Source organism: Pleurodeles waltl, chromosome 4_1 (assembly GCF_031143425.1).
Source record: "Pleurodeles waltl isolate 20211129_DDA chromosome 4_1, aPleWal1.hap1.20221129, whole genome shotgun sequence".
In the NCBI taxonomy this organism is placed as follows: domain Eukaryota; kingdom Metazoa; phylum Chordata; class Amphibia; order Caudata; family Salamandridae; genus Pleurodeles; species Pleurodeles waltl.
In genome coordinates, this window is record NC_090442.1 from 5987040 (window position 1) to 6015020 (window position 27981).

A 27981-nucleotide genomic window follows, 5' to 3' on the forward strand; every position below is an offset into this window, starting at 1 on the left:
CCAGTATTTATACACACTGAGACTCAGTGACCGGTCTTGGCACACACTGAGACTCAGTGACCGGTCTTGGCACACACTGAGACTCAGGAACCAGTCTTGACACACTGAGACAAAGGGACCAGTCTTGACACACAATGAGACTCAGTGACCAGTCTTCGTAAACACACTCAGTGACCAGTCTTCGCACACACTGATATTTATTGGAATGACGTGACACACCCTAACTGAGGCTATTACAAGTCCTCCTATAATTTTGTTCTCCAGCTACAAGCAGGTGAGCCTCTCCCACATGTAAAGTTAAATGCCGGATTCTGTGATTTCCTCTCCAGGTGGCCCGGAGATTCCTCGTGTAAGGAAGCAGGCGATAGCCCTGGGAGTGATGGTTGCAGTGACTACATTCATAAACATCGTGCTCTACCGTCTGGGTAAGAAGTGTGGAGTTGATTTTTAAACCCTGCGACCCCTTGTGGCACGTGAAAGAGCTTCTCTGCTTCAGACATGATTAGGAGAACTGCAGATGAAAAGAAATAGAGGCTCCTAATTCTACATTTTAATCACAGAGGCGCAGTTTGTAGTTGTTCGTCGGCCCCAGCAGTAACGCCTGATTCACAGTTTTGTCCTAAACATTGTTTAATATTGTACATTCCGCTGGATGGTGATGATGAGGATGGTGATGATGATGAAGATTAAGGGCCCGATTCTCAAAGGTAAAGTTAGACTGAAAGTCTAACTGTACTACTATTCAATATTCACAAAAGGTAAAGTACTGCTGGTAACTTTACTACTAGTGATTTTACTACTAGTAAGTTTACTAGCAGTAAACTTGCTAGTAGGAACTTACCTTTGTGAATATCAAAAAGTAGTAAAGTTAGACGATTGCTCTAGGTTAGACTTTAGGTCTTAATTTGCACTTCAGGTGTAAAGTTAGACTTCAGGTGTAATGTTGGACTTCAGGTGTAAAGTTAGGCTCAGGTGTAAAGTTAGACATCAAGTATAAAGTTGGACTTCAGGTGTAAGGTTACACTTCAGGTATAAAGTTAAGCTTCAGGGGTAAAGTTAGAGTTCTGGTGTAAAGTTACACTTCTGGTGTAAATTCAGACTTCAGCTGTAATGTTGGACTTCAGGTGTAAAGTTCCACTTCAGGTGTAAAGTTAAGCTTCAGGTGTAAAGTTAGAGTTCTGGTGTAAAGTTACACTTCAAGTGTAAATTTAGACTTCAGGTGTAATGTTGGACTTCAGGTGTAAAGTTAGGCTTCTGGTGTAAAGTTAGACTTTTGATCTAAATTTATCTTTGTGAATTGGGCCCTAAGTGTTGACAGTTGCAGAAGGCTCCTGAAGGGGGGGCCCCTCTCAGTGATGATGATGATGGTGATTATTAAATCTTGTCAGGGTTGAGAGCTACAGATGGCTCATGAAGGAGGTGCCCCGGTCATTATTGGTGATGATGATGGTGATTATTAAGTGTTCTGCGTCACGAGAGCTGCTGAAGGCTCCTGAAGGGGATGCTGTGGCCAGTGATGATGATGATGGCGATGATGGTTATGACGATAGTGAAGATGGTGATGATATTGATGATGATGGTGATGATGATGATTATTAAATGTCCTGAGTCCCGAGAGCTGTGGAAGGCTCCTGAAGAGGGCACCGTAGCCAATGATGATGATGATGGTGATGATGATGATTATTAAATGTCCTGAGTCCCAAGAGCTGTGGAAGGCTCCTGAAGGGGGTGCTGTGGCCAGTGATGATGATGATGGCGATGATGGTTATGACGATAGTGAAGATGGTGATGATATTGATGATGATGGTGATGATGATGATTATTAAATGTTCTGAGTCCCAAGAGCTGTGGAAGGCTCCTGAAGAGGGCACCGTGGCCAGTGATGATGATGATGATGATGATTATTAAATGTTCTGAGTCCCGAGAGCTGTGGAAGGCTCCTGAAGGGTGTGCTGTGGCCCGTGAGGATGATGATGGCGACAATGGTGATGACGATAGTGAAGATGGTGATGATATTGATGATGATGGTGATGATGATGATTATTGAATGTTCTGAGTCCCGAGAGCTGTGGAAGGCTCCTGAAGGGGGCGCTGTGGCCAGTGATGATGATGATGATGGTGAGGATGACATGTCAGAAAGGGCCGCAGTGAAGAGCGGTCGCTGATGAAATGTGAATGTGCTTCAAATCCTTGCCCTGACTCTGACTGACTGAAATAAGGGCACGCGCGTTCAGCGGGGCTGGGGGGAAATAGTTCATCTTTGAATGTACTTTTTAAGGTAAGTTGGCACATCAGCCCTAGGTTTGAAGGCAAGGCGCACAGTGAGCACACGTCACCAATGTAATCTGGTTATAAACACTCCACTTTTCACAGCGTTTTCCACCAGGTCCTCCTGAACAGCCATTCAGGACCCCTCTCGCTGAACAGTGCCAGGACATTAAATATTATTTGCTCCCTTCACTCCCTCAGTGACCGCTCCACCCGTGGGGTCTCCTTTTACGCTTTCCCTCCTGCATCCACCTTCTTTCTCCTCCTTTCAATCCTCTCACTCTAGATCACAGCCCCTCCACCTTCTCCCTCGCTGCTTCCCTTGGTCATCAGTCCTTCTCCCTATCTTCTATGTCCCTCAGTTTGTGCCCCTCTCTCTCCATCCCTCCGTCCCTCAGGAAGCTGCACTGATCTTGCCCTGGAGACCCTTCACACCCCCTCCTGGGATCACAGCTGCGTTTTGTGCTGAGATTAAATCACAGTTCTAAATCAGTGAATAGAAACAAGCGGTTTATGTCCGACTCGAGGAGCTTTAGTCTGACTTCTCAGTTATTCCGATTCAGTAAAAATGTATTAACATGAACTTGCAGCTGGCGCACCCTAAGGAGGTGTGATGGTGCCACATGAGCTATTAAAATACTGTTGCAGCCTGACTTAGCCTAATGTGGTCATCGTCAGCAAATGTTTCACACCTTATTTAGAATCAGGGAAAGGAGCTACATTGGGACTTATTCACAAAGATAAGCTTACACTTTTGAGTAAGTTTACAATTGTTTGCTATTCACAAAGTGTAGGAGGCTGGCCTGGCTTGTAGTGGGTACCAAGGGGTACTTACACTCTGTACCAGGTCCAGTTATCCCTTATTAGTGTAGAAGAGGTGTTTCTAGCAGCTTAGGCTGATAGAAGGTAGCTATATCACAGCAGCTTAGGCTGAACTAGGAGACATGCAAAGCTCCCACTATACCACTGGTGTCAAATGCACAATATCATAAGAAAACACAATACACAGATATACTAAAAATAAAGGTACTTTATTTTTATGACAATATGCCAAAAGTATCTCAGTGAGTGCCCTCAGTATGAGGATGCCAAATATACACAAAATATATGTACACAATACCAAAAATATGCAGTAATAGCAAAAGGAAGTAATGCAAGCAATGTAAAGTTACAGTAGATTGCAATAGGAGCACATAGATATAGGGGCAACACAAACCATATACTCCAAAAGTGGAATGCGAACCACAAATGGACCCCAAACCTATGTGAGCTTATAGAAGGTCGCTGGGACTGTAAGAAAACAGTGAGGGTTAGAAGAATAGCCCACCCCAAGACCCTGTAAGGTAGGTGTAAAGTGCACCTACAACCCCCAGAGAGCACAGAAGTCGTGATAGGGGGATTCTGCAAGGAAGACCAACACCAGCAATGCAACAACAGTGGATTTCCGGACCTGAGTACCTGTAAGACAAGGGGACCAAGTCCAAGAGTCGCGACAGTGTCGAGAGTGGGCAGATGCCCAGGAAATGCCAGCTGAGGGTGCAAGGAAGCGGCCACTGGATGGAAGAAGCTTTGTGTTCTGCAAGAATGAAGAGGACTAGGAACTTCCCCTTTGGAGGATGGATGTCCCACGTCGTGAAAAAGCTTGCAGAGGTGTTCCCACGCAAAAAGACCGCAAAAAAGCCTTGCTAGCTGCAAGGGCAGCGGTTGGGGTTTTTGGATGCTGCTGTGGCCCAGGAGGGACCAGGATGTCGCCACTTGGATGAGGGGACAGAGGGGGCGCCCAGCAAGTCAGGAAGCCCTCACAGAAGCAGGCAGCACCCGCAGAAGTACCTGATCAGGCACTTAGAAGAGGAGTGAACCGGAGTCCACCCGAAGTCAGAAAAGGGAGTCCCACGACGCCGGAGGACAACTCAGAAGGTTGTGCACTGCAGGTTAGAGTGTCGGGGACCCAGGCTTGGCTGTGCACGAAGGAAATCCTGGAAGAGTGCACAGGAGCCGGAGCAGCTGCAAATCACGTGGTACCCAGCAATGCAGTCTAGCGTGGGAAGGCAAGGACTTGCCTCCACCAAACTTGGACTGAAGAGTCACTGGACTGTGGGAGTCACTTGGACAGAGTTGCTGAGTTCCAGGGACCACCCTCGGTGTGCTGAGAGGGGACCCAGAGGACCGGTGATGCAGTTTTTTGTTGCCTGCGGTTGCAGGGGGAAGATTCCTTCGACCCACAGGAGATTTCTTCAGAGCTCCTGGTGCAAGAAAGGAGGCAGGCTACCCCCACAGCATGCACCACCAGGAAACAGTCGAGAAAGCCGGCAGGATGAAGCAATACAAGGTTGCAGTAGTCGTCTTTGCTACTTTGTTGCAGTTTTGCAGGCGTCCTGAGCAGTCAGCAGTCGATCCTTTGGCAGAAGGTGAAGAGGGAGATGCAGAGGAACTCTGGTGAGCTCTTGCATTCGGTATCTGGGGAATTCCCCAAAGCAGAGACCCTAAATAGCCAGAAAAGGAGGTTTGGCTACCTAGGAAGGAGGTTTGGCTACTAAGAGAGGTAAGAGCCTATCAGAAGGAGCCTCTGACGTCACCTGCTGGCCACTCAGAGCAGTCCAGTGTGCCACAGACACCTCTGTTTCCAAGATGGCAGTGGTCTGAGACACACTGGAGGTGCTCTGGATACCTCCCCTGGGAGGTGCAGGTCAGGGGAGTGGTCACTCCCCTTTCCTTTGTCCAGTTTCGCACCAGAGCAGGGCTGGGGGATCCCTGAACCGGTGTAGACTGGCTTATGCAGAGATGGGCACAATCTGTGCCCATCAAAGCATTTCCAGAGGCTAGGGGAGGCTACTCCTCCCCAGCCCATCACACCTATTTCCAAAGGGAGAGGGTGTAACACCCTCTCTCAGAGGAAATCCTTTGTTCTGCCTTCCTGGGCCAGAGCTGCCTGGACCCCAGGGGGGCAGAAACCTGTCTGAGGGGTTGCCAGCAGCAACAGCTGCAGTGGAGGCCCCGGAAAGATAGTTTGGCAGTACCCGGGTTCTGTGCTAGAGACCCGGGGGATCATGGAATTGTCCCCCCAATGCCAGAATGGCATTGGGGTGACAATTCCATGATCTTAGACATGTTACATGGCCATGTTCGGACTTACCATTGTGAAGCTGTACATAAGTAGTGACCTATGTACAGTGCACGCATGTAATGGTGTCCGCGCACTCACAAAGTCCGGGGAATTTGCCCTGAACGATGTGGGGGCACCTTGGCTAGTGCCAGGGTGCCCACACACTAAGTAACTTTGCACCCAACCTTCACCAGGTTGTTAGACATATAGGTGACTTATAAGTTAGTTAATTGCAGTGGTAAATGGCTGTGAAATAACGTGGACGTTATTTCACGCAGGCTGCAGTGGCAGGCCTGTGTAAGAATTGTCAGAGTTCCCTATGGGTGGCAAAAGAAATGCTGCAGACCATAGGGATCTCCTGGAACCCCAATACCCTGGGTACCTCAGTACCATATACTAGGGAATTATATGGGTGTACCAGTATGCCAATGTGAATTGGTAAATTTAGTCACTAGCCTGTTAGTGACAATTTGTAAAGAGAGAGCATAACCACTGATGTTCTGGTTAGCAGAGCCTCAGTGAGACAGTTAGTCATTACACAGGGAACACATACATATAGGCCATAAACGTATGAGCACTGGGGTCCTGGCTAGCAGGGTCCCAGTGACACATAACAAACATACTGACAACATAGGGTTTTCACTATGAGCACTGGGCCCTGGCTAGCAGGATCCCAGTGAGACAGTGAAAACACCCTGATGTATACTCACAAACAGGCCAAAAGTGGGGGTAACAAGGCTAGAAAGAGGCTACTTTCTCACACAAAGGTATTTTATGAGTAGTTTCTTTATGACAGCGGAGCCTCCACATATAAAAAGAGTGTTCTATCTTTTAAGTGCGGGTACTCGGAAGTCGTAAAGATTCTGCTAGTAAAATACTTTCGTGAATGACAAACAATTGTAAACGTAGACAAAGGTGTAAGTTTGCCTTTGTGAATCAGGCTCATTCACAAGCACACAATTTTGTATCTTGTGATGAACAAGAATAATAGCGCATTGAAGTTAAACATGTCTAACACCATGTTACTACGCTACTAGAGTGTGCAAAGTACTGAAGACTTTCTTGGTTATTGTGAGTGGTTGTTAATTAGGGCCCTGCAGCTTGGAGTGGAAAAAATTCACACCTTTCCTCACTTAATCTCTTGTATTTGTTTTCTCTCTCATCTCCTCCGCCCCTCTCTTCGGGTTCTACCACCCTGCAGTGGAGAGAGAAGTGTTCTACCACCCCAGGGTGCAGAGCTGTGCTGGTCTCCAAGGCCAAGCTGGAGATGGTCAAGGTTCTTCCCAGAATCCTCCGCTCTCTCTTCTGAAAACCTCTCTGTGCCTCCGTACAGGTAAAACACTTCTCGTACTTTGAGTCAACATGTTATGTCTCTGTGTCTCCACCCAGGTAAAATGTTTCTCTTACTTTGGGTCAACATGTTATGTCTCTGTGTCTCTACCCAGGTAAAAAGCTTCTCTTACTTTGGGTCAACATGTTATGTCTCTGTGTCTCTGTCCAGGTTAAAAGCTTCTCTTACTTTGGGTCAACATGTTATGTCTCTGTTAGAAAAGGCCTCTTTTTGACATTGTTATCCCCCACTTCGTGCCTGATGTATAATGTAGCCTAGAAAGTATTGTGCCCAGGGCCCCTGCTAACCAGGTTCCCTGGGCCAGAGCTCTTTCCCTAAAACTGTTGTGATGCATTGGAACAATTGGATACACCCCTAGCTACCACTATAAGTCCCTAGTAAGAGAGTACTTAAGTACCCAGGGCATGGGGTACTATGGGTAGGCCCCTGAAGGCAGCAGCAATGATTGTGCCACCCTCTAGGGCCATGCATCCAGATGTACCCGGCACTGCCATCACAGGCTGAAAGTCCTGGTGCAAACCTAAAACACAAACTCGACATGGCACACTGCCTGTGTGCCCTGTCCACCATCAACTGCATTTACTATGGGTAAGTGTAGGAGCTGGCCTGGTTCGTAGTGGGTACCAAAGGTACTTACACCTTATACCAGGTCCAGTTATCCCTTGTTAGGGAAATGTAGTCAGTGTCTAGAAGCCAGGCTCTCTAGGGGTAGAATATACGCGAGCATCCAAGGCCTAACTAGGAGTCATGCAAAGCTCATGCAATACCACTGCAGACACACCGTATTTACACACATGAAAGAAAATACTGAGGCCCATATTTATACTTTTTTAGCGCCGCATTCGCGCTGCATTTTTACGCAAAAGCAGTGCAAACTTACAAAATACAATTGTATTTTGTAATTTGGCACCGTTTTTGAGTCAAAAAGCTGCGCAAACGCAGCGCTAAAAAAGTATCAATATGGGCCTCAGTGTTACAAAAATAAAGGTACTTTATGTTGGTGAAACAAATGCCAAAAATACCTTAGAGGCTGTACACCCTCAGGAGGTAAGGAACATACACAAAGTATATACACTAGAATGCAGAATTACCTGTAAAAACTGTTAGAAAACAGTACACATAGTGAAAAACACAATAGTTAGAAATGGGCCTAGGCGGAACGCAAACCATATACTAAAATAGTAGAATGCGAAAGTCGTTTTCCCACCCAGGCAAGTGTAGTGTGTAGAGGAGACTTGATGGGAGTGTAAGAAAACACCAAAGGTAAGTAATAGAACCCACCCCAGAGCCCATGAAAGCAGGAGTAAATCACAGTATGTTTCCTAGAACACACAAGAACACGTGATAAAAGATTTAGCAAGAACCAGAATATGGGAAAGTAGCCTCAGCATGGATACCCCCATTTTTGGCCTGTTTGTCAGTGTGTCTTGACTGTGTCACTGGGATCCTGCTAGACCCTCTTATATGTCCCTAGTACATGGTACTCAGGTACCCAGGACATCTGGTTTCCAGGGGATCCCTATGGGCTGCAGCATAGCTTTTGCCACCCATAGGGAGCCCATGCAAAGGCTCCTACAGGACTGCCATTGCAGCCTGTGTGAAATAGTGCATGCACTATTTCACAGCCATTTTCAATGCACCAGGTCACTTATAAGTCACATAAGTCACATATATATTTCAGGCCTTCAGACGCTGAAGGCTGGGTGCAAAGTACCTGTTTGTGAGTGCACCCCCTGCACTAGTAGAGGTGCCAGCACGTCGTCCAGGCTCATTTTCCCAGACTTTGTAAGATCGGGGATGCCATTTTAAGTGTGCACTGGACATAGGTCAATACCCATGTACAGCTTCACAGTGGTAACTCGGACTATGGCCAAGTAAGGTGTTTAACAACTGGGAATTGTACCCTAATACTGATTCCAGTATTTGTTTCACAATTCCATGCACTCAGGGTGCTCCACAGTACTACCATACCAGCCTCCCGTGGTTGTCCCAGCTGCTGCCACCTCCCAGACAGGCTTCTGCCCTCCTGGAGCTTGAGCAGCTCAATCCCAGGAAGGCAGAACAATGCATTTCCAATAGGAGCAGGGTGTTACACCCTCTCCCTTTGGAAATAGGTGTTACAGGCATGGGAGGAGTATCCTCCCAGAGCCTCTGGAAATGCTTTGAAGGGCACAGATGGTGCCCTCCTTGCATAATCCAGTCTACACCAGTTCAGGGACCCCCAGTCCCTGCTCTGGCACGAAACTGGACAAAGGAAAGGGGAGTGACCACTCCCTTGTCCATCACCACCCCAGAGTGTCCCTGGATCTTGCCATCTTGGATTCCAAGGTTACCCCACCTAAACTCACCTGACTAGACATTTTCCACATGCAGTGGCCCACAGTGGCCCTGCATCAGCTCCAGATACTTTTAACCGCTGCTCCCGCCAAAACCGGGAGCCGCCTGAACTTCTCCAGCTGGCACAGTGTGTCCACCAACAACCTCGACCAACCTGCAAAAGAAGAACTTGGTAAAGCAACTGTGATTTTATATGTATTTTTAAGGTGACTTTACATTGATTCCCATGGTGCGTGGTTACGCACTAAACTACTATTTTTTTTAATCTTCAAAAATCCATATATCAAAAAGTACTTAACCAATTTTGAAAATCTTGGTCTTAAAAATTATATAAAACTCTGAAGTATTTTTATAAATTGGTCTCGAGTTATTCCTTTGAATGCTTGAGTTGCATGATTGATACTGTGAAAAAATGCTTTGCAGTTCTCCAAGATTAGCCTAACTGCTCGACCAAGCTACCATAAAAATTAGAGCATCAGGTGATCTAGTTTTTACATTTGTAAACCAGCGTGTGGTTGCCGGACCCCCTGCACAGTGTGCCTAGCGTTGCACACTACATAGAGGGCCAGCCTCCTACACCCTTACTTTGGGTCAACATGTTATGTCTCTGTGTCTCTGGCCAGGTAAAAAGCTTCTCTTACTTTGAGTCGACATGTTATGTCTCTGTGTCTCTGGCCAGGAAAAAAGCTTCTCTTACTTTGAGTCAACATGTTATGTCTCTGTGTCTCTCTCCAGGTAAAGATTGTTTCCTGCTCTGTTCCAACATGTTGTGGTGCATGACATCATGTCAGATGTGCACAGTGCCCCTATGGCACGGCCTGGCCTTCATGTAGGTTTGGGTTCAGCCATGTTAGTGAGCATCACTCTAGGAGAGTAGATGCTGAAAGTGAGGGCAGTGGTTGTAGACACAGGAGTGAGGTAGACGTGGGTAGTATTGGTAAATGTACCCTTCTTACTTTTACTGAGTGCAGCTCCTTCAACATATCTGTCTTGTACCAGTGGTGCAGCAGGGATGCCAAGAGCTCTAAACCAGATACAACTGGAGTGCAGTGGGCCCCTCACAGCCCTGGGCCCCAGTGCCACTACACCTGCTGCACTCTTGGTAGGTATACCCCTGCCTCACACCCCTCCCACCTCACACTCTCACATTCAAGTATGTTCCTAACATGTCATGTTATTTTGTACTAGGCTGTTTGAGCTCACACCCCTTACAGCCCTGGGCCCCAGTGCCACTACACCTGCTGCACGCTTAGTAGGTACGCCCCGGCCTGACTCCCCTTCCACCTCACACTCTCACATGTAAGTATGTTCCTAACATGTCACGTTATATTGTACTAGGCTGTTTGAGCTCACACCCCTCACAGCCCTGTACCCCAGTGCCACTACACCTGCTGCACGCTTGGTAACTACGCCCCTGCCTCACACTCCTTACAACCCTGTGGGCCCCAGTGCCACTACACGTGCTGCACTCTTGGTAGGTACGCCCCTGCCTCACACCCCTCCCACCTCCCACTCTCACATGTAAGTATGTTCCTAACATGTCATGTTATATTGTACTAGGCTGTTTGAGCTCACACCCCTCACAGCCCTGGGCCCCGGTGCCACTACACCTGCTGCATGCTTGGTAGGTACGCCCCTGCCTCACACCCCTCCCACTCTCACATGTAAGTATGTTCCTAACATGTCATGTTGTATTGTACTAGGCTGTTTGAGCTCACACCCCTCACAGCCCTGGGCCCCGGTGCCACTACACCTGCTGCATGCTTGGTGGGTACGCCCCTGCCTCACGCCCCTCACAGCCCTGTACCCCAGTGCCACTACACCTGCTGCATGCTTGGTGGGTACGCCCCTGCCTCACACCCCTCCCACCTCACACTCTCACATGTAAGTATGTTCCTAACATGTCATGTTGTATTGTACTAGGCTGTTTGAGCTCACACCCCTCACAGTCCTCCGTGACCTGGTCTGTGATACCTCCACACTGCCGATGCTCTTGTGTTACTGTGCACAGCACTTCTGTCTACAGCTGTGCAAAGAAACACAAAGAGGGTTGAGTGTCAGAGAATCATTGACAAAAATAATGTCTGACTTTAATATTGTGTCTTAAATGTCATTTACAAAACAGCTCTCTCTTTGGCGGTTGATTTTCTATTAACTCCAAAGGGACGATGATGACATTTATGACACAATGGCCCAGATTTGTGAAAAGTGGCGCTTCATTACATGATTCATTACATGGTTCATTCATTAAATGATTTACTCATTACGTTATTTGTTCATTAAATGATTCATTCATTACATGATTCGTTATTACATGATTAATTCATTACATGATTTGTTCATTACATGAAGCACCTCTTTTCTTGCACCCCATTGCTCCCCCCCTAACACCACCATGTGTGCTCCGTGTCAATGATACAGCGCCCTATGGCTCACGTTGGGATCAACAGAGTCACAATTTCTGACGCTGTTGTGATACTTTGCAGGACTAGCACCAAAAATGTTGGTGCTAATCCTGTAAAGTACACAGAGGCCCATTATAAACAAAGGTGCGCCTCACTTTAACGCCTGCACTGAGCAGGCGTTAAAAATGATGTGACGCAAAGGGTTACAAAGTGGCACAATGCGTGCATTGCACCAGTTTGTAAATTGGAGCTGTGTTTTTGCCAACCTAACGCCACATTAGTAAACAAAAATGGTACTAATGTGCCCCTAGGTGGCGCTAGGCCCTTCTTAAATTTGGCCCAATATTTTTCTCAGACAATATATCAGATTGATCTGAACTCCTCTTTTTCTCCTCTCTCTTTCCCTGTAACTGTTTCTCTCCCTCTTTGTCTTCCGCTTCCTCTTCCTCCCTCTCTCTATCTCTCTGTACCCGTCTCTCTCCTCTCTATATCTCTCTGTACCTGTCTCTCCCTCCTCCCTCTCTATATCTCTCTGTACCTGTCTCTCTCCTCTCTCTATCTCTCTGCACCTATCTCTTCCGCCTCCTTCTATCTCTCTGTACCTGTCTCTCCTCCTCCCTCCATCTGTTTGTACCTGTCTCTCCCTCTGTCTCTCTGTACCTGTCTCTCCCTCCTCTCTCTCTCTCTACCTGTCTCTCCCTCCTCCCTCCATCTCTTTGTACCTGTCTCTCCCTCTGTCTCTCTGTACCTGTCTCTCCCTCCTCCCTCTCTCTCTCTGTACATGTCTCTCCCTCCCTCCATCTCTCTGTACATGTCTCTCCCTCCTCCCGCTCTCTCTCTGTACATGTCTCTCCCTCATCTCTCTCTCTCTACTTGTCTCTCCCTCCTCCCTCCATCTCTCTGTCTCTCCGTCTGTCTCTCTGTACCTGTCTCTCCCTCCTCCCTCTCTCTCTCTGTACATGTCTCTCCCTCCCTCCATCTCTCTGTACATGTCTCTCCTCCTCCCTCTCTCTCTCTGTACCTGTCTCTCCCACCATCTCTCTGTACCTGTCTCTCCCTCCTCCCTCCTCCCTCCATCTCTCTGTACCTGTCTCTCCCTCCTCCCTCCATCTCTCTGTACCTGTCTCTCCCTCCCTCTATCTCTCTGTACCTGTCTCTCCTCTCTCTATCTCCCTGTACCTATCTCTCCCTCCTCCCTCCCTCCATCTCTCTGTACATGTCTCTCCCTCCTCCCTCTATCTGTCTGTACCTGTCTCTCCCTCCGCCCTCCCTCTCTTTGTACCTGTCTCTCCCTTCTCCTTCCATCTCTCTGTACCTGTCTCTCCCTCCCTCTATCTCTTTGTACCTGTCTCTCCCTCCATCTCTCTGTTCCTGTCTCTCCATCCCCCCTCCATCTCTCTGTACCTGTCTCTCCCTCCTCTGTACCAGTTTCCCAGTGCAACCTTCATGACAGACAAGGAGCACTCCCTGGACAGAGCTGCCCCTGGGTGAGAAATGAGCCTGGAACAGAAGATTCCTCTTCATGGAGAGATTTACAGCCTCATCTGAGAGAGACTCTGTGTCTGCACAAAGGTGAGGATATTTTACTTTTTAGCTTTCCACACCCACATTTGATTGATGAACAAAGCAAATATTGTTTCAGAAATATACATAGCTTACACAGAACAATATTTGATTTGAATGTGCTTTTTTGAAGGTTAGTGCCTTTCATATATTTTTTTAAACATCTTTCCTTTTGGACAGTCTAAAATAAGAATTCTGAAAATAAGGTTGAAAAGTACCTATGCCTTTTGTGAATACGCACAACAGTGATGGATGGATGCTTGAATTAATGTCAGCCACTGGTAATCACTCGGGCCGCATTGCAATCTATTATAATCGTGCACACCAGGCCACCTCAGTTTGGACCAGCCATATGCAAATCAGTCTTGGCCCTGCTCCAATAGGAACAGTCCAGCCCGGCCAGGTCCTCCCTGAACAAGAACACAAGCAACCCAGGACCGGTTTCACCCTAGTGATGGGCTCATCAGCCGGATACAGCTTGGTTCCAGGGACCTTTTGTGAAAACAGCCACTTATGAGTTCAAGAAGACCATGAAAGATGGAGGAAGGGTCAGGGGAGGGTCTGAGAGAGGCAGTGGAGAGAGCGGGTGGAGTTACCCGGTGCTTTGACTCCAGTTGGCCAGTTAGATTCAGCAAATCATACATGTTTAGTGTTTGGGTATGGAGAAAAAGAAAGGACTAGTCAGAAAGACAGAGAGAGAGGGAGAGAGATGGAGGAACACTGCCCCCAGCACTGAAACATATGTTTGTACATGTGTGCACACACACACATACACATACACACACACACACACACACACGCACTTACACAAAGACATGCATACAGCCATGCAAACACAGGGATACACAGACACACAAACACAACAGGCATACTCCAAAGACACCCAATGAGAGGCTACGAATGAGGCCAGGGTGGGTATATAAGTAACACCCAATGAGAGCCCGTGTATGAGGCTGGATGGGTATAGAAATAACATCCAATGAGAGGCAACATATGAGGCCTGGGTTGGTATGTAAATAACACCCAATGAGAGGCCATGTATGAGGCCCAGGTGAGTATATGAATAATACTCAATGAGAGGCCACGTATGAGGCTCGGGTGGGTGTGTATATATATATATATATACATATATATATATATATACATATATATATATTTTTATTTTATATATATATATAGAGAGATATATATATATATATATATATCAAGGAGGCTGGCGGTACTTTCCTACAATATATACCACCCAATGAGAGGCCATGTATGAGGCCTAGGTGGGTATTTAAATAATATCCAATGAGGGGCCACGTATGAGGCCTGGCTGAGTACATATATAACACCCAATGAGAGGCAATGTATGAGGCCCAGGTGGGTACATTTATAACACCCGTTGAGAGACCACATATAATGCCCGGTTGGATATTTAAATAACACCCAATGAGAGGCCACATATGAGGCCCGGGTGGGTATATAAATAACACCCAATGAGAGGCCACGTATCAGGCCTGGGTGGGTATTTATATAACACCCAATGAGAGGCCACGTATGAGGCCCAGGTGGGTACATTTAAAACACCAGTTGAGAGACCACATATGAGGTCCGGTTGGATATATAAATAACACTAAATGAGAGACCACGTATGAGGCCTGGATGGGTATATAAATAACACCCAATGAGAGGCCACGTATCAGGCCTGGGTGGGTATTTGTATAACACCCAATGAGAGGCCAAGTATGAGGCCCAGGTGGGTACATTTAAAACACCAGTTGAGAGACCACATATGAGGTCCGGTTGGATATATAAATAACACTGAATGAGAGACCACGTATGAGGCCTGGATGGGTATATAAATAACACCCAATGAAAGGCCATGTATGAGGCCCGGGTAGGTATTTAAATAATACTCAATGAGAGGCCACGTATGAGGCGTAGGTGGGTATATAAATAACACCAAATAAAAGGGCACGTATGAGGCCCGGGTGGGTATATAAATAACACCTGAGAGGCAACGTATGAGGTCCGGGTGGATATATAAATAACACCCAATGAGAGGCCACGTATGAGGCCCGGGTGGGTATATAAATGTAGGAAAGTACCATCTTGCCTGGCATGTTACCCCCATATTTCACTGTATATATGTTGTTTTAGTTGCCAGCCAGGGCCCCAGTGCTCATAAGTGTGCCCTATATGTGTTCCCTGTGTGATGACTAACTGTCTCACTGAGGCTCTGCTAACCAGAACCTCAGTGGTTATGCTCTCTCTTTGCTTTCCAAATTGTCACTAACAGGCTAGTGACCAATTTCACCAATTCACATTGGCATACTGGAACACCCTTATAATTCCCTAGTGTATGGTACTGAGATACCCAGGGTATTGGGGTTCCAAGAGATCCCTATGGGCTGCAGCATTTCTTTTGCCACCCATAGGGAGCTCTGACAATTCTTACACAGGCCTGCCACTGCAGCCTCAGTGAAATAACGTCCACGTTATTTCACAGCCATTTACCACTGCACTTAAGTAACTTATAAGTCACCTATATGTCTAACCTTTACCTGGTAAAGGTTGGGTGCTAAGTTACTTAGTGTGTGGGCACCCTGGCACTAGCCAAGGTGCCCCCACATTGTTCAGGGCAAATTCCCCGGACTTTGTGAGTGCGGGGAAACCATTACACGCTGCACTATACATAGGTCACTACCTATGTATAGTTTCACAATGGTAACTCCGAACATGGCCATGTAACATGTCTAAGATCATGGAATTGTCACCCCAATGCCATCCTGGCATTGGGGAGACAATTCCATGATCCCCCGGGTCTCTAGCACAGACCCGGGTACTGCCAAACTGCCTTTTCCTGGGGTTTCACTGCAGCTGCTGCTGCTGCCAACCCCTCAGACAGGTTTCTGCCCTCCTGGGGTTCAGCCAGGCTTGGCCCAGGAAGGCAGAACAAAGGACTTCCTCAGAGAGAGGGTGTTACACCCTCTCCCTTTGGAAAAAGGTGTCAGGGCTGGGGAGGAGTAGCCTCCCGCAGCCTCTGGAAATGCTTTGATGGGCACAGATGGTGCCCATCTCTGCATAAGCCAGTCTACACCGGTTCAGAGATCCCCCAGCCCTGCACTGGCGTGAAACTGGACAAAGGAAAGGGGAGTGACCACTCCCCTGACCTGCACCTCCCCTGGGAGGTGCCCAGAGTTCCTCCAGTGTGCTCCAGACCTCTGTCATCTTGGAAACAGAGGTGCTGCTGGCACGCTGGACTGCTCTGAGTGGCCAGTGCCAGCAGGTGACATCAGAGACTCCTTCTGATAGGCTCTTATCTGTGTTGCTAGCCTATCCTCCTTCCTAAGTAGCCAAACCTCCTTTTCTGGCTATTTAGGGTCTCTGCTTTGGGGAATTCTTCAGATAACGAATGCAAGAGCTCATCAGAGTTCCTCTGCATCTCTCTCTTCACCTTCTGCCACGGAATCGACCGCTGACTGCTCAGGACTCCTGCAAAACCACAACAAAGTAGCAAAGACGACTACTGCAACCTTGTATCGCTGATCCTGCCGCATTCTCAACTGTTTTCCTGGTGGTGCATGCTGTGGGGGTAGTCTGCCTCCTCTCTGCATTAGAAGCTCCGAAGAAATCTCCTGTGGGTCGACGGAATCTTCCCCCCTGCAACCGCAGGCAACAAAAGACTGCATCACCGGTCCCCTGGGTCCCCTCTCAGCACGACGAGCATGGTCCCTGGAACTCAGCAACTCTGTCCAAGTGCCTCCCACAGTCCAGTGACTCTTCAGTCCAAGTTTGGTGGAGGTAAGTCCTTGCCTCCCCACGCTAGACTGCATTGCTGGGTACCGTGTGATTTGCAGCTGCTCCGGCTCCTGTGCACTCTTCCAGGATTTCCTTTGTGCACAGCCAAGCCTGGGTCCCCGACACTCTAACCTGCAGTGCACAACCTCCTGAGTTGTCCTCTGGCGTCGTTGGATCTTCTTTTGTGACTTCGGTGAGCTCCGGTTCACTCCTCTTTGTAGTGCCTGTTCCGGCACTTCTGCGGGTGATGCCTGCTTCTGAGAGGGCTCCTTGTCTTGCTGGGTGGCCCCTCTGTCTCCTCACGCAATTGGCGTCATTCTGGTCCCTCCTGGCCACAGCAGCATCCGAAAACCCTAACTGCGACCCTTGCAGCTAGCAAAGCTTGTTTGCGGTCTTTCTGCGTGGGAACACCTCTGTAAGCTTCTTCACAACGTGGGACATCCATCCTCCAAAGGGGAAGTTCCTAGTCCTCTTCATTCTTGCAGAATCCACAGCTTCTACCATCCGGTGGCAGCTTCTTTGCACCCTCAGCTGGCATTTCCTGGGCATCTGCCCAATCTCGACTTTGTCGCAACTCTTGGACTTGGTCCCCTTGTACCACAGGTACTCTTGTCCCGAAATCCACTTTGGTTGCATTGCTGGTGTTGTTCTTTCTTGCAGAATTCCCCTATCACGACTTCTGTGCTCTCTGGGGAACTTAGGTGCACTTTACACCTACTTTTCAGGGTCTTGGGGTGGGCTATTTTTCTAACTCTCACTGTTTTCTTACAGTCCCAGCGACCCTCTACAAGCTCACATAGGTTTGGGGTCCATTTGTGGTTCGCATTCCACTTTTGGAGTATATGGTTTGTGTTGCCCCTATACCTATGTGCTCTCATTGCAATCTATTGTGACTGTACATTGCTTGCATTACTTCCTTTTGCTATTACTGCATATTTTTGGTATTGTGTACATACATCTTGTGTATATTTGGCATCCTCATACTGAGGGTACTCACTGAGATACTTTTGGCATATTGTCATAAAAATAAAGTACCTTTATTTTTAGTATATCTGTGTATTGTGTTTTCTTATGATATTGTGCATATGACACCAGTGGTATAGTAGGAGCTTTACTTGTCTCCTAGTTCAGCCTAAGCTGCTAGAAACACCTCTTCTACACTAATAAGGGATACCTGGACCTGGTGCAGAGTGTAAGTACCCCTTGGTACTCACTACAAACCAGGCCAGCCTCCTACAATAAATAGCACAGAATGAGAGGCCACATATGAGGCCTGGGTGGGTATAAGTATAACACCCAATGAGAGGCCATGTATGAGGCCCAGGTGGGTATACATATATATATATATATATATACATATATATATATATATATATATATATATAACACCCAATGAGAGGCCATGTATGAGGCCTGGCTGGGTGTTTATATAACACCCAATGAGAGGCCACGTAGGAGGCTCGGTAGGATATATAAATAACACCCAATGAGAGGCCATGTGTGAGGCCTGGCTGGGTATTTATATAACACCCAATGAGAGGCCATATACGAGGCCTGGGTGGGTATATATATAAGGTCCAATGAGAGGCCACGTATGAGGCTCAGGTGGATATATGAATAACACCCAATGAGAGGCCATGCATGAGGCCTGGATGGGTATATAAATAACACCCAAAGAAAGGCCACGTATGATGTCTGGGTCGGTATATAAATAACACCCAATGAGAGGCCACGTGTCAGGCCTGGTTGGGTATATAAATAACACCCAATGAGAGGCCATGTATGAGGCCTGGGTGGGTATATATATAACACCCAATGAGAGGCTACGTATGAGGCTCAGTGGATATATAAATAACACCCAATGAGAGGCCACATATGAGGCCTGTGTGGGTATATAAATAACACCCAATGAGAGGCCACGTATGAGGCCTGTGTGGGTATATAAATAACACCCAATGAGAGGCCACGTATGAGGCCTGTGTGGGTATATAAATAATATCCAATGAGGGGCCAAGTATGAGGCCTGTGTGGGTACATAAATAACACCCAATGAGGGGCCACGTATGAGGCCTGTGTGGGTATATGAATAACATCCAATGAGGGGCCACGTATGAGGCCCGGGTGGGTATATAAATAACACCCAATGAGAGGCCACATATGAGGCCTGGGTGGGAATATATATAATACCCAATGAGAGGCCACGTATGAGGCCAGGGTGGGTATATAAATAACACCCAATGAGAGGCCATGTATGAGGCCCGGGTGGGTATATAAATAATATCCATATGAGGCCTGGGTGGGAATATCTATAATACCCAATGAGAGGCCACGTATGAGGCCAGGGTGGGTATATAAATAACACCCAATGAGAGGCCATGTATGAGGCCAGGGTGGGTATATAAATGTGCACCAGTCTTACCTGCTGCTCCTGCCCCTCCCTCACGGCTACACTCCCTCTTAATCACTCATCCCTACTGAGGCCCCTGCGCACAGTCCTGTTTCTGTGCTTCTGACACATGGGCTTCCCTTTAGCCCAAGAGACAAAGAGATTTGATTTGTATTCTCAAGGGAGGAAGGCCTATCTCTTCACCAATAACACATTTATCAAAAGCTCATGCGGCACAGCGGGTCACCTTGCTGCACTGCGCTGCGGGATAGTGAAAGGATAGAAATGTACCGTATTCAACAATATAAGGGGCATTCCTGTCTTGCCCTGCGCTGGCGCAGAGTCTGCTGCCCAGCGCCAACATAGGTACCCTTGCTCCATGGTGCAAGTGTGACTGCGTTATTTTTGTGCAGGAAGGATTGTTTCCTGCACAAAAACAATCTCCTGAGGCATTTTCCTCGTTCTATGCGTGCTGCAAAATGCATCACACATAGAAAGAGGAAAAACAAGGAGAAAAAAGATATCTCTCCTCGTTACTCCTCTTCCCCCCAGGGATGCACAGCATTTTGACACATTCCCAGGTCTACCAGTAATGGTAAATCTAGAAATGCGCCAAAATTCATTTGTGGATGCGTGGGAACTCCAACGCTCCACCCATGGAACGCCTTCCTGGAGCAGAGTAACGCAATGCAGCAATGTACGCTGCGTCGCATTACTCTAGATTTATCAAGCCTCTCAGGTGGCCTTGTGTGCCTTGATAAATCTAGCTTAAGAGTTGCATTACTCTTGTGCCCCGTTGTGTGGTGCAAGGGTGACGCAACTACTTGATAAATCTGGCCCCATGTGCCTGGACAGGAGGGGGGTGTGTTAAACTTTTAATTTAATGCTTACATGTATTTTAATTTATTTTTCAAATTGAATTGTGTGTTAGTGTGTGTGTGTGTGTGTGTGTGTGTGTGAGAGAGATTGTGTGTGTATGTGTGTGTGCGTGTGTGTGTGTGAGATTGTGTGTGTTGTGTGTGTATGCATGTCTGTGCGTGAGATGAGATTGCAGGACACATAATGGTTGCTTTTTGGCCCATTGTACCAAGCTGAAGTCTGAAACACTATCCAGATTCAGAGTTATAAACTCTATCATATCTTCCTCCATATTTTATACATATGTTTTATCAGGAAATAGTCCTTTCTGGACAAGGTTTAGTTTAGGGCGGAGCAGTGGGTGCATTCAAGGGCTTATGGATTTAAAGGTCTCCATACACATGTATATCCAGTGATGTGACACCAGGTACTCTGTGGTGCAGACTGGGCATGAGGTTACCACCACAGCTATTTATGAAGGATGACAGTGTTTATAGCGCCACATGTGTGGTAAGTATTGGCTGTCGTGCATATAGGACGCGGATGTGCTCCAGTCTTCTTGCTGCACACTTGGTGCTCCGCCTTGGCATGTCGGTCATTCATAGAGAAGGGTGTGAGGACGATCGGTCATGTTAGTTAGCGCCCTGCCTGGTTTGCGTGATGGGAATGATGTATCTTCATATTATCACCTTTATGTGAAACATTCTGTAAGGCGTGTGTGGATTGGAGACCACTGATGCTGTTTTGCTGCAGACTTGGTGCTCAGCCTCGGCATGTCGGTCATTCATAGAGAAGGGTGTGAGGACGATTGGTCATGTTAGTTAGTGCCCTGCCTGGTTTGCGTGATGGGGATGATGTATCTTCATATTATCACCTTTATGTGAAACATTGTGTACAGCGTGTGTGGATTGGAGACCACTGCTGCTGTTTTGCTGCAGACTTGGTGCTCAGCCTCGGCATGTCGGTCATTCATAGAGAAGGGTGTGAGGACGATCGGTCACGTGAGTTATTGTCCTGCCTGGTTTGTGTGATGGGGATGATGTATCTTCATAGTGTCACCTTTATGTGAAACATTGTGTACGGCGTGCGTGGATTGGGGACCACTGATGCTGTTTTGCTGTGCACTTGGTGCTCTGCCTCGGCATGTCGGTCATTCATAGAGAAGGGTGTGAGGACGATCGGTCATGTTAGTTACTGTCCTGCCTGGTTTGTGTGATGCGGATGATGTATATTCATAGTGTCATCTTTATGTGAAACATTGTGTACGGCGTGCGTGGATTGGGGACCACTGATGCTGTTTTGCTGCGCACTTGGTGCTCCGCCTCGGCATGTTGGTCATTCATAGAGAAGGGTGTGAGGACGACTGGTCACGTGAGTTAGTGCCCTGCCTGGATTGTGTGATGGGGATCCATGTCGCTGTGTCTGCGTCATCTTATTTTCTAGTATGAGGGCCTAGGCCCCCCAACTCTACAGCACCAATAAGGACAAGCTTGAAAAGACGTTATATATTAAAATATTGCCATCAAATTTGGAAGGCCTGGACAAGAGACCCTGCAGAAAGGATTAAACCAGTGGTTCCCAACCTTTTGATTTCTGTGGACCCCCACTTTAACATTAATAGAACCCAGGGACCCCCACTGAATCATATTTAGAATCTGGGGACCCCCGTCTGTGTCATTACTGGAAGCTGGGGACCTAATTTGTCAATATTTGTTAATATGTTTTAATTTTCTAGGCTCTCGCGGACCCCCTGTGAAGGCTTTGCGGACCCCCAGGGCTCCCCGGACCACAGTTTGGGAACCACTGCCCTGGGCCCTATACAGGTCACTGCCCAGTAACCAATGAGTGCCCAAGGAACCTGCCCAGTAACCAGTGAGTGCCCGAAGACTCAGACAGGACACTGCCCTGTAACCACTGAGTGCCGCAGGACCCAGACAGGACACTGCCCAGTTACCACTGAGTGCCAGAGGACTCAGACAGGACACTGCCCAGTAGCCACTGAGTGCCCCAGGAAACTGCCCAGTAACCAATGAGTGCCCCAGGATCCGCACAGGACACTGCGGAGTAAACACTGAGTGCCCTAGGACCCATACAGGTCACTGCCCAGTAACCAATGAGTGCCCAAGGACACTGCCTAGTAACCACTAAGTGCCCGAAGACACCGCCCAGTAACCATTGAGTGCCACATGGAACTGCCCAGTAACCACTGAGTGCCCCAGAACCCCTACAGGACACTACCCAGTAGCTACTGAGTGCCCCAGGACCCAGACAGGACACGGCCCAGTAACCACTGAGTGCCCAAGGACACTGCCCAGTAAATACTGAGTGCCCCAGGGTTCGGCCCAGTAACAACTGAGTCCCTGAGGACTCGGACAGGGCACTGCCCAGTAAACACTGAATGCCCTAGGACACTTCCCAGTAACCAATGAGTGCCCAAGGACCTGAAAGGGACACAGCCCAGTATCCACTCAGTGACCGATACCTCAGACAGGAGACTGCCCAGTAACCACTGAGTGCCCGAAGACTCAGACATGACACTGCCCAGTAACCACTGAGTGCTCCAGGACACTGCCCAGTTTCCACTGAGTGCCCCAGGACCCAGACAGGGCACTGCCCACTAACCACTTAGTGCCTGAGGACTCACACAGGACACTGCCCAGTAACCACTGAGTCCTGCAGGACACTTCCCAGTAACCACTGTGTGCCCCAGGACCCAGACAGGACACTGCCCAGGACTCAGACAGGGCAGTGCCCGAGGAGTCAGACAGGACACTACCCAGTAACCACTGAGTGCCCGAGGACTCAGACAGGACACTGCCCCGTAACCACTGAGTGCCCAGAATGCTGCCCAGTAACCACTGAGTGCCCCAGGACACTGCCCAGAAACCACTGAGGACCCAAGGACTTGGATAGGACACTGCTCAGTAATCACTGAGTGCCTCAGGACCCATAGTGGTCACTGCCCAGTAACCACTGACTGCCCCAGGACCCACAGTGATCACTGCTCAGCAACTACTGACTGCCCAAAGACCCATAGAGATCACTGCCCAGTAGTGGAGTGCCCAAGGGCAAAGCCCAGTAACCACTGAGTGCCCCAGGGAACTGTCCAGAAACCACTGAACACCCGAGAACTTGGACAGGATGCTGCACAGTAACCACTGAATGCCCCAAGACCCAGACAAGACAGTGCGCAGCAACCACTGTCTGCCTCAGGACCCATAGTGGTCACTGCCCACTAACCACTAAGTGCCCAAGGACACTGCCCAGTAACCACTGCGTGCCCCTGGAAACTGCCCAGTAACCACTGAGTGCCACAGGACCCAGACAGGACACTGCCCAGTGACCACTGAGTGCCCGAAGACTCAGACATGACACTGCCCAGTAACCACTGAGTGCTCCAGGATACTGCCCAGTAACCACTGAGTGCCCCACGACCCAGACAGGACATTGGCCACTAACCACTTAGTGCCTGAGGACTCAGACAGGACACTGCCCAGTAACCACTGAGTGCACGAAGACTCAGACATGACACTGCCTAGTAACCACTGAGTGCTCCAGGACACTGCCCAGTAACCACTGAGTACCCTAGGACCCAGACAGGACACTGCCCAGGACCTAGACAGGGCAGTGCCCGAGAAGTCAGACAGGACACTGCCCAGTAACCACTGATTGCCCAAGGACTCAGACAGGGCACTGTCCATGAACCACTGAGTGCCCGAGGACTCTGACAGGACAGTCCCCCATCACCAGTGAGTGCCCAGAATGCTTCCCAGTAACCACTGAGTGCCCCAGGACACTGCCCAGAAACCACTGAGGACCCAAGGACTTGGATAGGACACTGCTCAGTAATCACTGAGTGCATTAGGACCTATAGTGGTCACTGCAAAAGTAACCACTGACTGCCCCAGGACCCAAAGTGATCACTGCTCAGCAACTACTCACTGCCCAAATACCCATAGAGATCACTGCCCAGTAGCGGAGTGCCCAAGGGCACAGCCCAGTAACCACTAAGTGCCCCAGGGAACTGCCCAGAAACCACTGAACGCCCGAGAACTCGGATAGGATGCTGAACAGTAACTACTGAGTGCCCCAAGACCCAGACAGGACAGTGCACAAGAACCACTGACTGCTTCAGGGCCCATAGTGGTCACTGCCCACTAACCACTAAGTGCCCAAGGACACTGCCCAGTAACCACTGCATGCCCCTGGGAACTGCCCAGTATCCACTGAGTGCCACAGGACCCAGACAGGACACTGCCCAGTAACCACTGAGTGCCCGAGGACTCAGACAGGACACTGCCCAATAACCACTGAGCACACGAGCACTCGAACAGGACACTGTCCAGTAATCACTGTGTACCCGAGGACTAAGACAGGACACTGCCCAGTAACAACTGAGCGCTCCAGGACATTGCCCAGAAACCACTGAGTGCCCAAGGACTCGGACAGGACACTGCCCAGTAACCACTGAGTGTCCCAGGACGTGGACAGGACACTTTCCATTAACCACTGAGTTTCACAGGACACTGCCCAGTAGCCACTGAGTGCCCCGGGACCCGGATAGGACACTGCCCAGTAACCACGGAGTGCCCCAGGACACTGGCCAGTAACCAATGAGCGCCCCAGGTCACTGCTCAGTAACCACTGAGTGCTTTGGGATCCATAGTGGTCACTACCAAGTAACCACTGACTGCCCCAGGACCCACAGTGATCACTTCTCAGTAACTACTGAATGCCAAAGGACCCATACAGATCACTGCCCAGTAACTGTGTACCCAAGGACACTGCCCAGTAACCACTGAGTGCCCCAGGGATCTGCCCAGTAACCACTGAGTGCCAGAGGACTTAGACAGGATGCTGCCCAGTAACCACTGAGTTCACTATGACTCAGACAGGACAGTGGCCTGCAACCACTGACTACCCCAGGATCCATAGTGGTCACTGCCCACTAACCACTAAGTGCCCGAAGACACCGACCAGTAACCATTGAGTGCCACATGGAACTTCCCAGTAACCACTGAGTGCCCCAGAACCCCTATAGGACACTACCCAGTAGCTACTGAGTGCCCCAGGACCCAGACAGGACACGGCCCAGTAACCACTGAGTGCCCAAGGACATTGCCCAGTAACTACTGAGTGCCCCAGGGTTCTGCCCAGTAACCACTGAGTGCCTGAGGACTCGGACAGGGCACTGCCCAGTAAACACCGAATGCCCTAGGACACTTCCCAGTAACCACTGAGTGCCCCAGGACCTGAACAGGACACGGCCCAGTAACCACTGAGTGCCCAAGGACATTGCCCAGTAACTACTGAGTGCCCCAGGGTTCTGCCCAGTAACCACTGAGTGCCTGAGGACTCGGACAGGGCACTGCCCAGTAAACACTGAATGCCGTAGGACACTTCCCAGTAACCACTGAGTGCCCAAGGACCTGAACAGGACACAGCCCAGTATCCACTCAGTGACCGATACCTCAGACAGGAGACTGCCCAGTAACCACTGAGTGCCCGAAGACTCAGACATGACACTGCCCAGTAACCCCTGAATGCTCCAGGACACTGCCCAGTAACCACCGAGTGCCCCACGACCCAGACAGGACATTGCCCACTAACCACTTAGTGCCTGAGGACTCAGACAGGACACTGCCCAGTAACCACTGAGTGCTGCAGGACACTGGCCAGTAACCACTGTGTGCCCCAGGACCCAGACAGGACACTGCCCAGAACCCAGCCAGGGCAGTGGCCGAGAAGTCAGACAGGACACTACCCGGTAACCACTGATTGCCCAAGGACTCAGACAGGGCACTGTCCAGTAACCACTGAGTGCCCGAGGACTCAGACAGGACGCTGCCCCGTAACCAGTGAGTGCCCAGAATGCTGGCCAGTAACCACTGAGTGCCCCAGGACACTGCCCAGAAAACACTGAGGACCCAAGGACTTGGATAGGACACTGCTCGGTAATCACTGAGTGCATCAGGACCTATAGTGGTCACTGCAAAAGTAACCACTGACTGCCCCAGGACCCAAAGTGATCACTGCTCAGCAACTACTCACTGCCCAAATACCCATAGAGATCACTGCCCAGTAGCGGAGTGCCCAAGGGCACAGCCCAGTAACCACTGAGTGCCCCAGGGAACTGCCCAGAAACCACTGAACGCCCGAGAACTCGGATAGGATGCTGCACAGTAACCACTGAGTGCCCCAAGACCCAGAAAGGACAGTGCACAAGAACCACTGACTGCTTCAGGGCCCATAGTGGTCACTGCCCACTAACCACTAAGTGCCCAAGGACACTGCCCAGTAAACACTGCATGCCCCTGGGAACTGCCCAGTAACCACTGAGTGCCCCAGAACCCCTATAGGACACTACCCAGTAGCTACTGAGTGCCCCAGGACCCAGACAGGACACGGCCCAGTAACCACTGATTGCCCAAGGACATTGCCCAGTAACTACTGAGTGCCCCAGGGTTCTGCCCAGTAACCACTGAGTGCCTGAGGACTCGGACGGGGCACTGCCCAGTAAACACTGAATGCCCTAGGACACTTCCCAGTAACCACTGAGTGCCCCAGGACCTGAACAGGACACAGCCCAGTATCCACTCAGTGACCGATACCTCAGACAGGAGACTGCCCAGTAACCACTGAGTGCCCGAAGACTCAGACATGACACTGCTCAGTAACCACTGAGTGCTCCAGGACACTGCCCAGTAACCACTGAGTGCCCCACGACCCAGACAGGACATTGCCCACTAACCACTTAGTGCCTGAGGACTCAGACAGGACACTGCCCAGTAACCACAGAGTGCTGCAGGACACTGCCCAGTAACCACTGTGTGCCCCAGGACCCAGACAGGACACTGCCCAGGACCCAGACAGGGCAGTGCCCGAGGAGTCAGACAGGATACTACCCAGTAACCACTGATTGCCCAAGGACTCAGACAGGGCACTGTCCAGTAACCACTGAGTGCCCGAGGACTCAGACAGGACACTGCCCCGTAACCACTGAGTGCCCAGAATGCTGCCCAGTAACCACTGAGTGCCCCAGGACACTGCCCAGAAACCACTGAGGACACCAGGACTTGGATAGGACACTGCTCAGTAATGACTGAGTGCCTCAGGACCCATAGTGATCAATGCCCAGTAACCACTGACTGCCCCAGGACCCACAGTGATCACTGCTCAGCAACTTCTGACTGCCCAAAGACCCATAGAGCTCACTGCCCAGTAGCGGAGTGCCCAAGGGCACAGCCCAGTAACCACTGAGTGCCCCAGGGAACTGCCCAGAAACCAATGAACGCAAGAGAACTCGGACAGGATGCTGCACAGTAACCACTGAGTGCCCCAAGACCCAGACAAGGCAGTGTGCAGCAACCACTGACTGCCCCAGGACCCATAGTGGTCACTGCCCACTAACCACTAAGTGCCCAAGGACACTGCCCAGTAACCTCTGCGTGCCCCTGGAAACTGCCCAGTAACCACTGAGTGCCACAGGACCCAGACAGGACACTGCCCAGTAAACACTGAGTGCCCGAGGACTCATACAGGGCACTGCCCAGTAACCACTGAGTGCCCGAAGACTCAGACATGACACTGCTCAGTAACCACTGAGTGCTCCAGGACACTGCCCAGTAACCATTGAGTGCCCCACGACCCAGACAGGACATTGCCCACTAACCACTTAGTGCCTGAGGACTCAGACAGGACACTGCCCAGTAACCAGTGAGTGCTGCAGGATAGTGCCCAGTAACCACTGAGTGTCCCAGGACCCAGACAGGACACTGCTCAGGACCCAGACAGGGCAGTGCCCGAGAAGTCAGACAGGCACTGCCCAGTAACCACTGATTGCCCAAGGACTCAGACAGGGCACTGTCCATGAACCACTGAGTGCCCGAGGACTCTGACAGGACACTCCCCCGTAACCACTGAG

At 49.5% G+C, this 27981-nt stretch overlaps 1 protein-coding gene across 1 annotated transcript in view; it reads left to right on the forward strand.

Moving 5' to 3' along the window:
* LOC138287223 (E3 ubiquitin-protein ligase TRIM39-like) overlaps positions 1–27981 on the forward strand; it is a 48471-nt gene that overhangs the window by 3836 nt on the left and 16654 nt on the right. The window contains exons 2-4 of the mRNA XM_069227579.1: positions 330–425; positions 6573–6704; positions 12893–13036. Coding sequence (XP_069083680.1) covers positions 330–425; positions 6573–6704; positions 12893–13036 — 372 coding nt within the window. The remainder of the gene's footprint in view (positions 1–329; positions 426–6572; positions 6705–12892; positions 13037–27981) is intronic.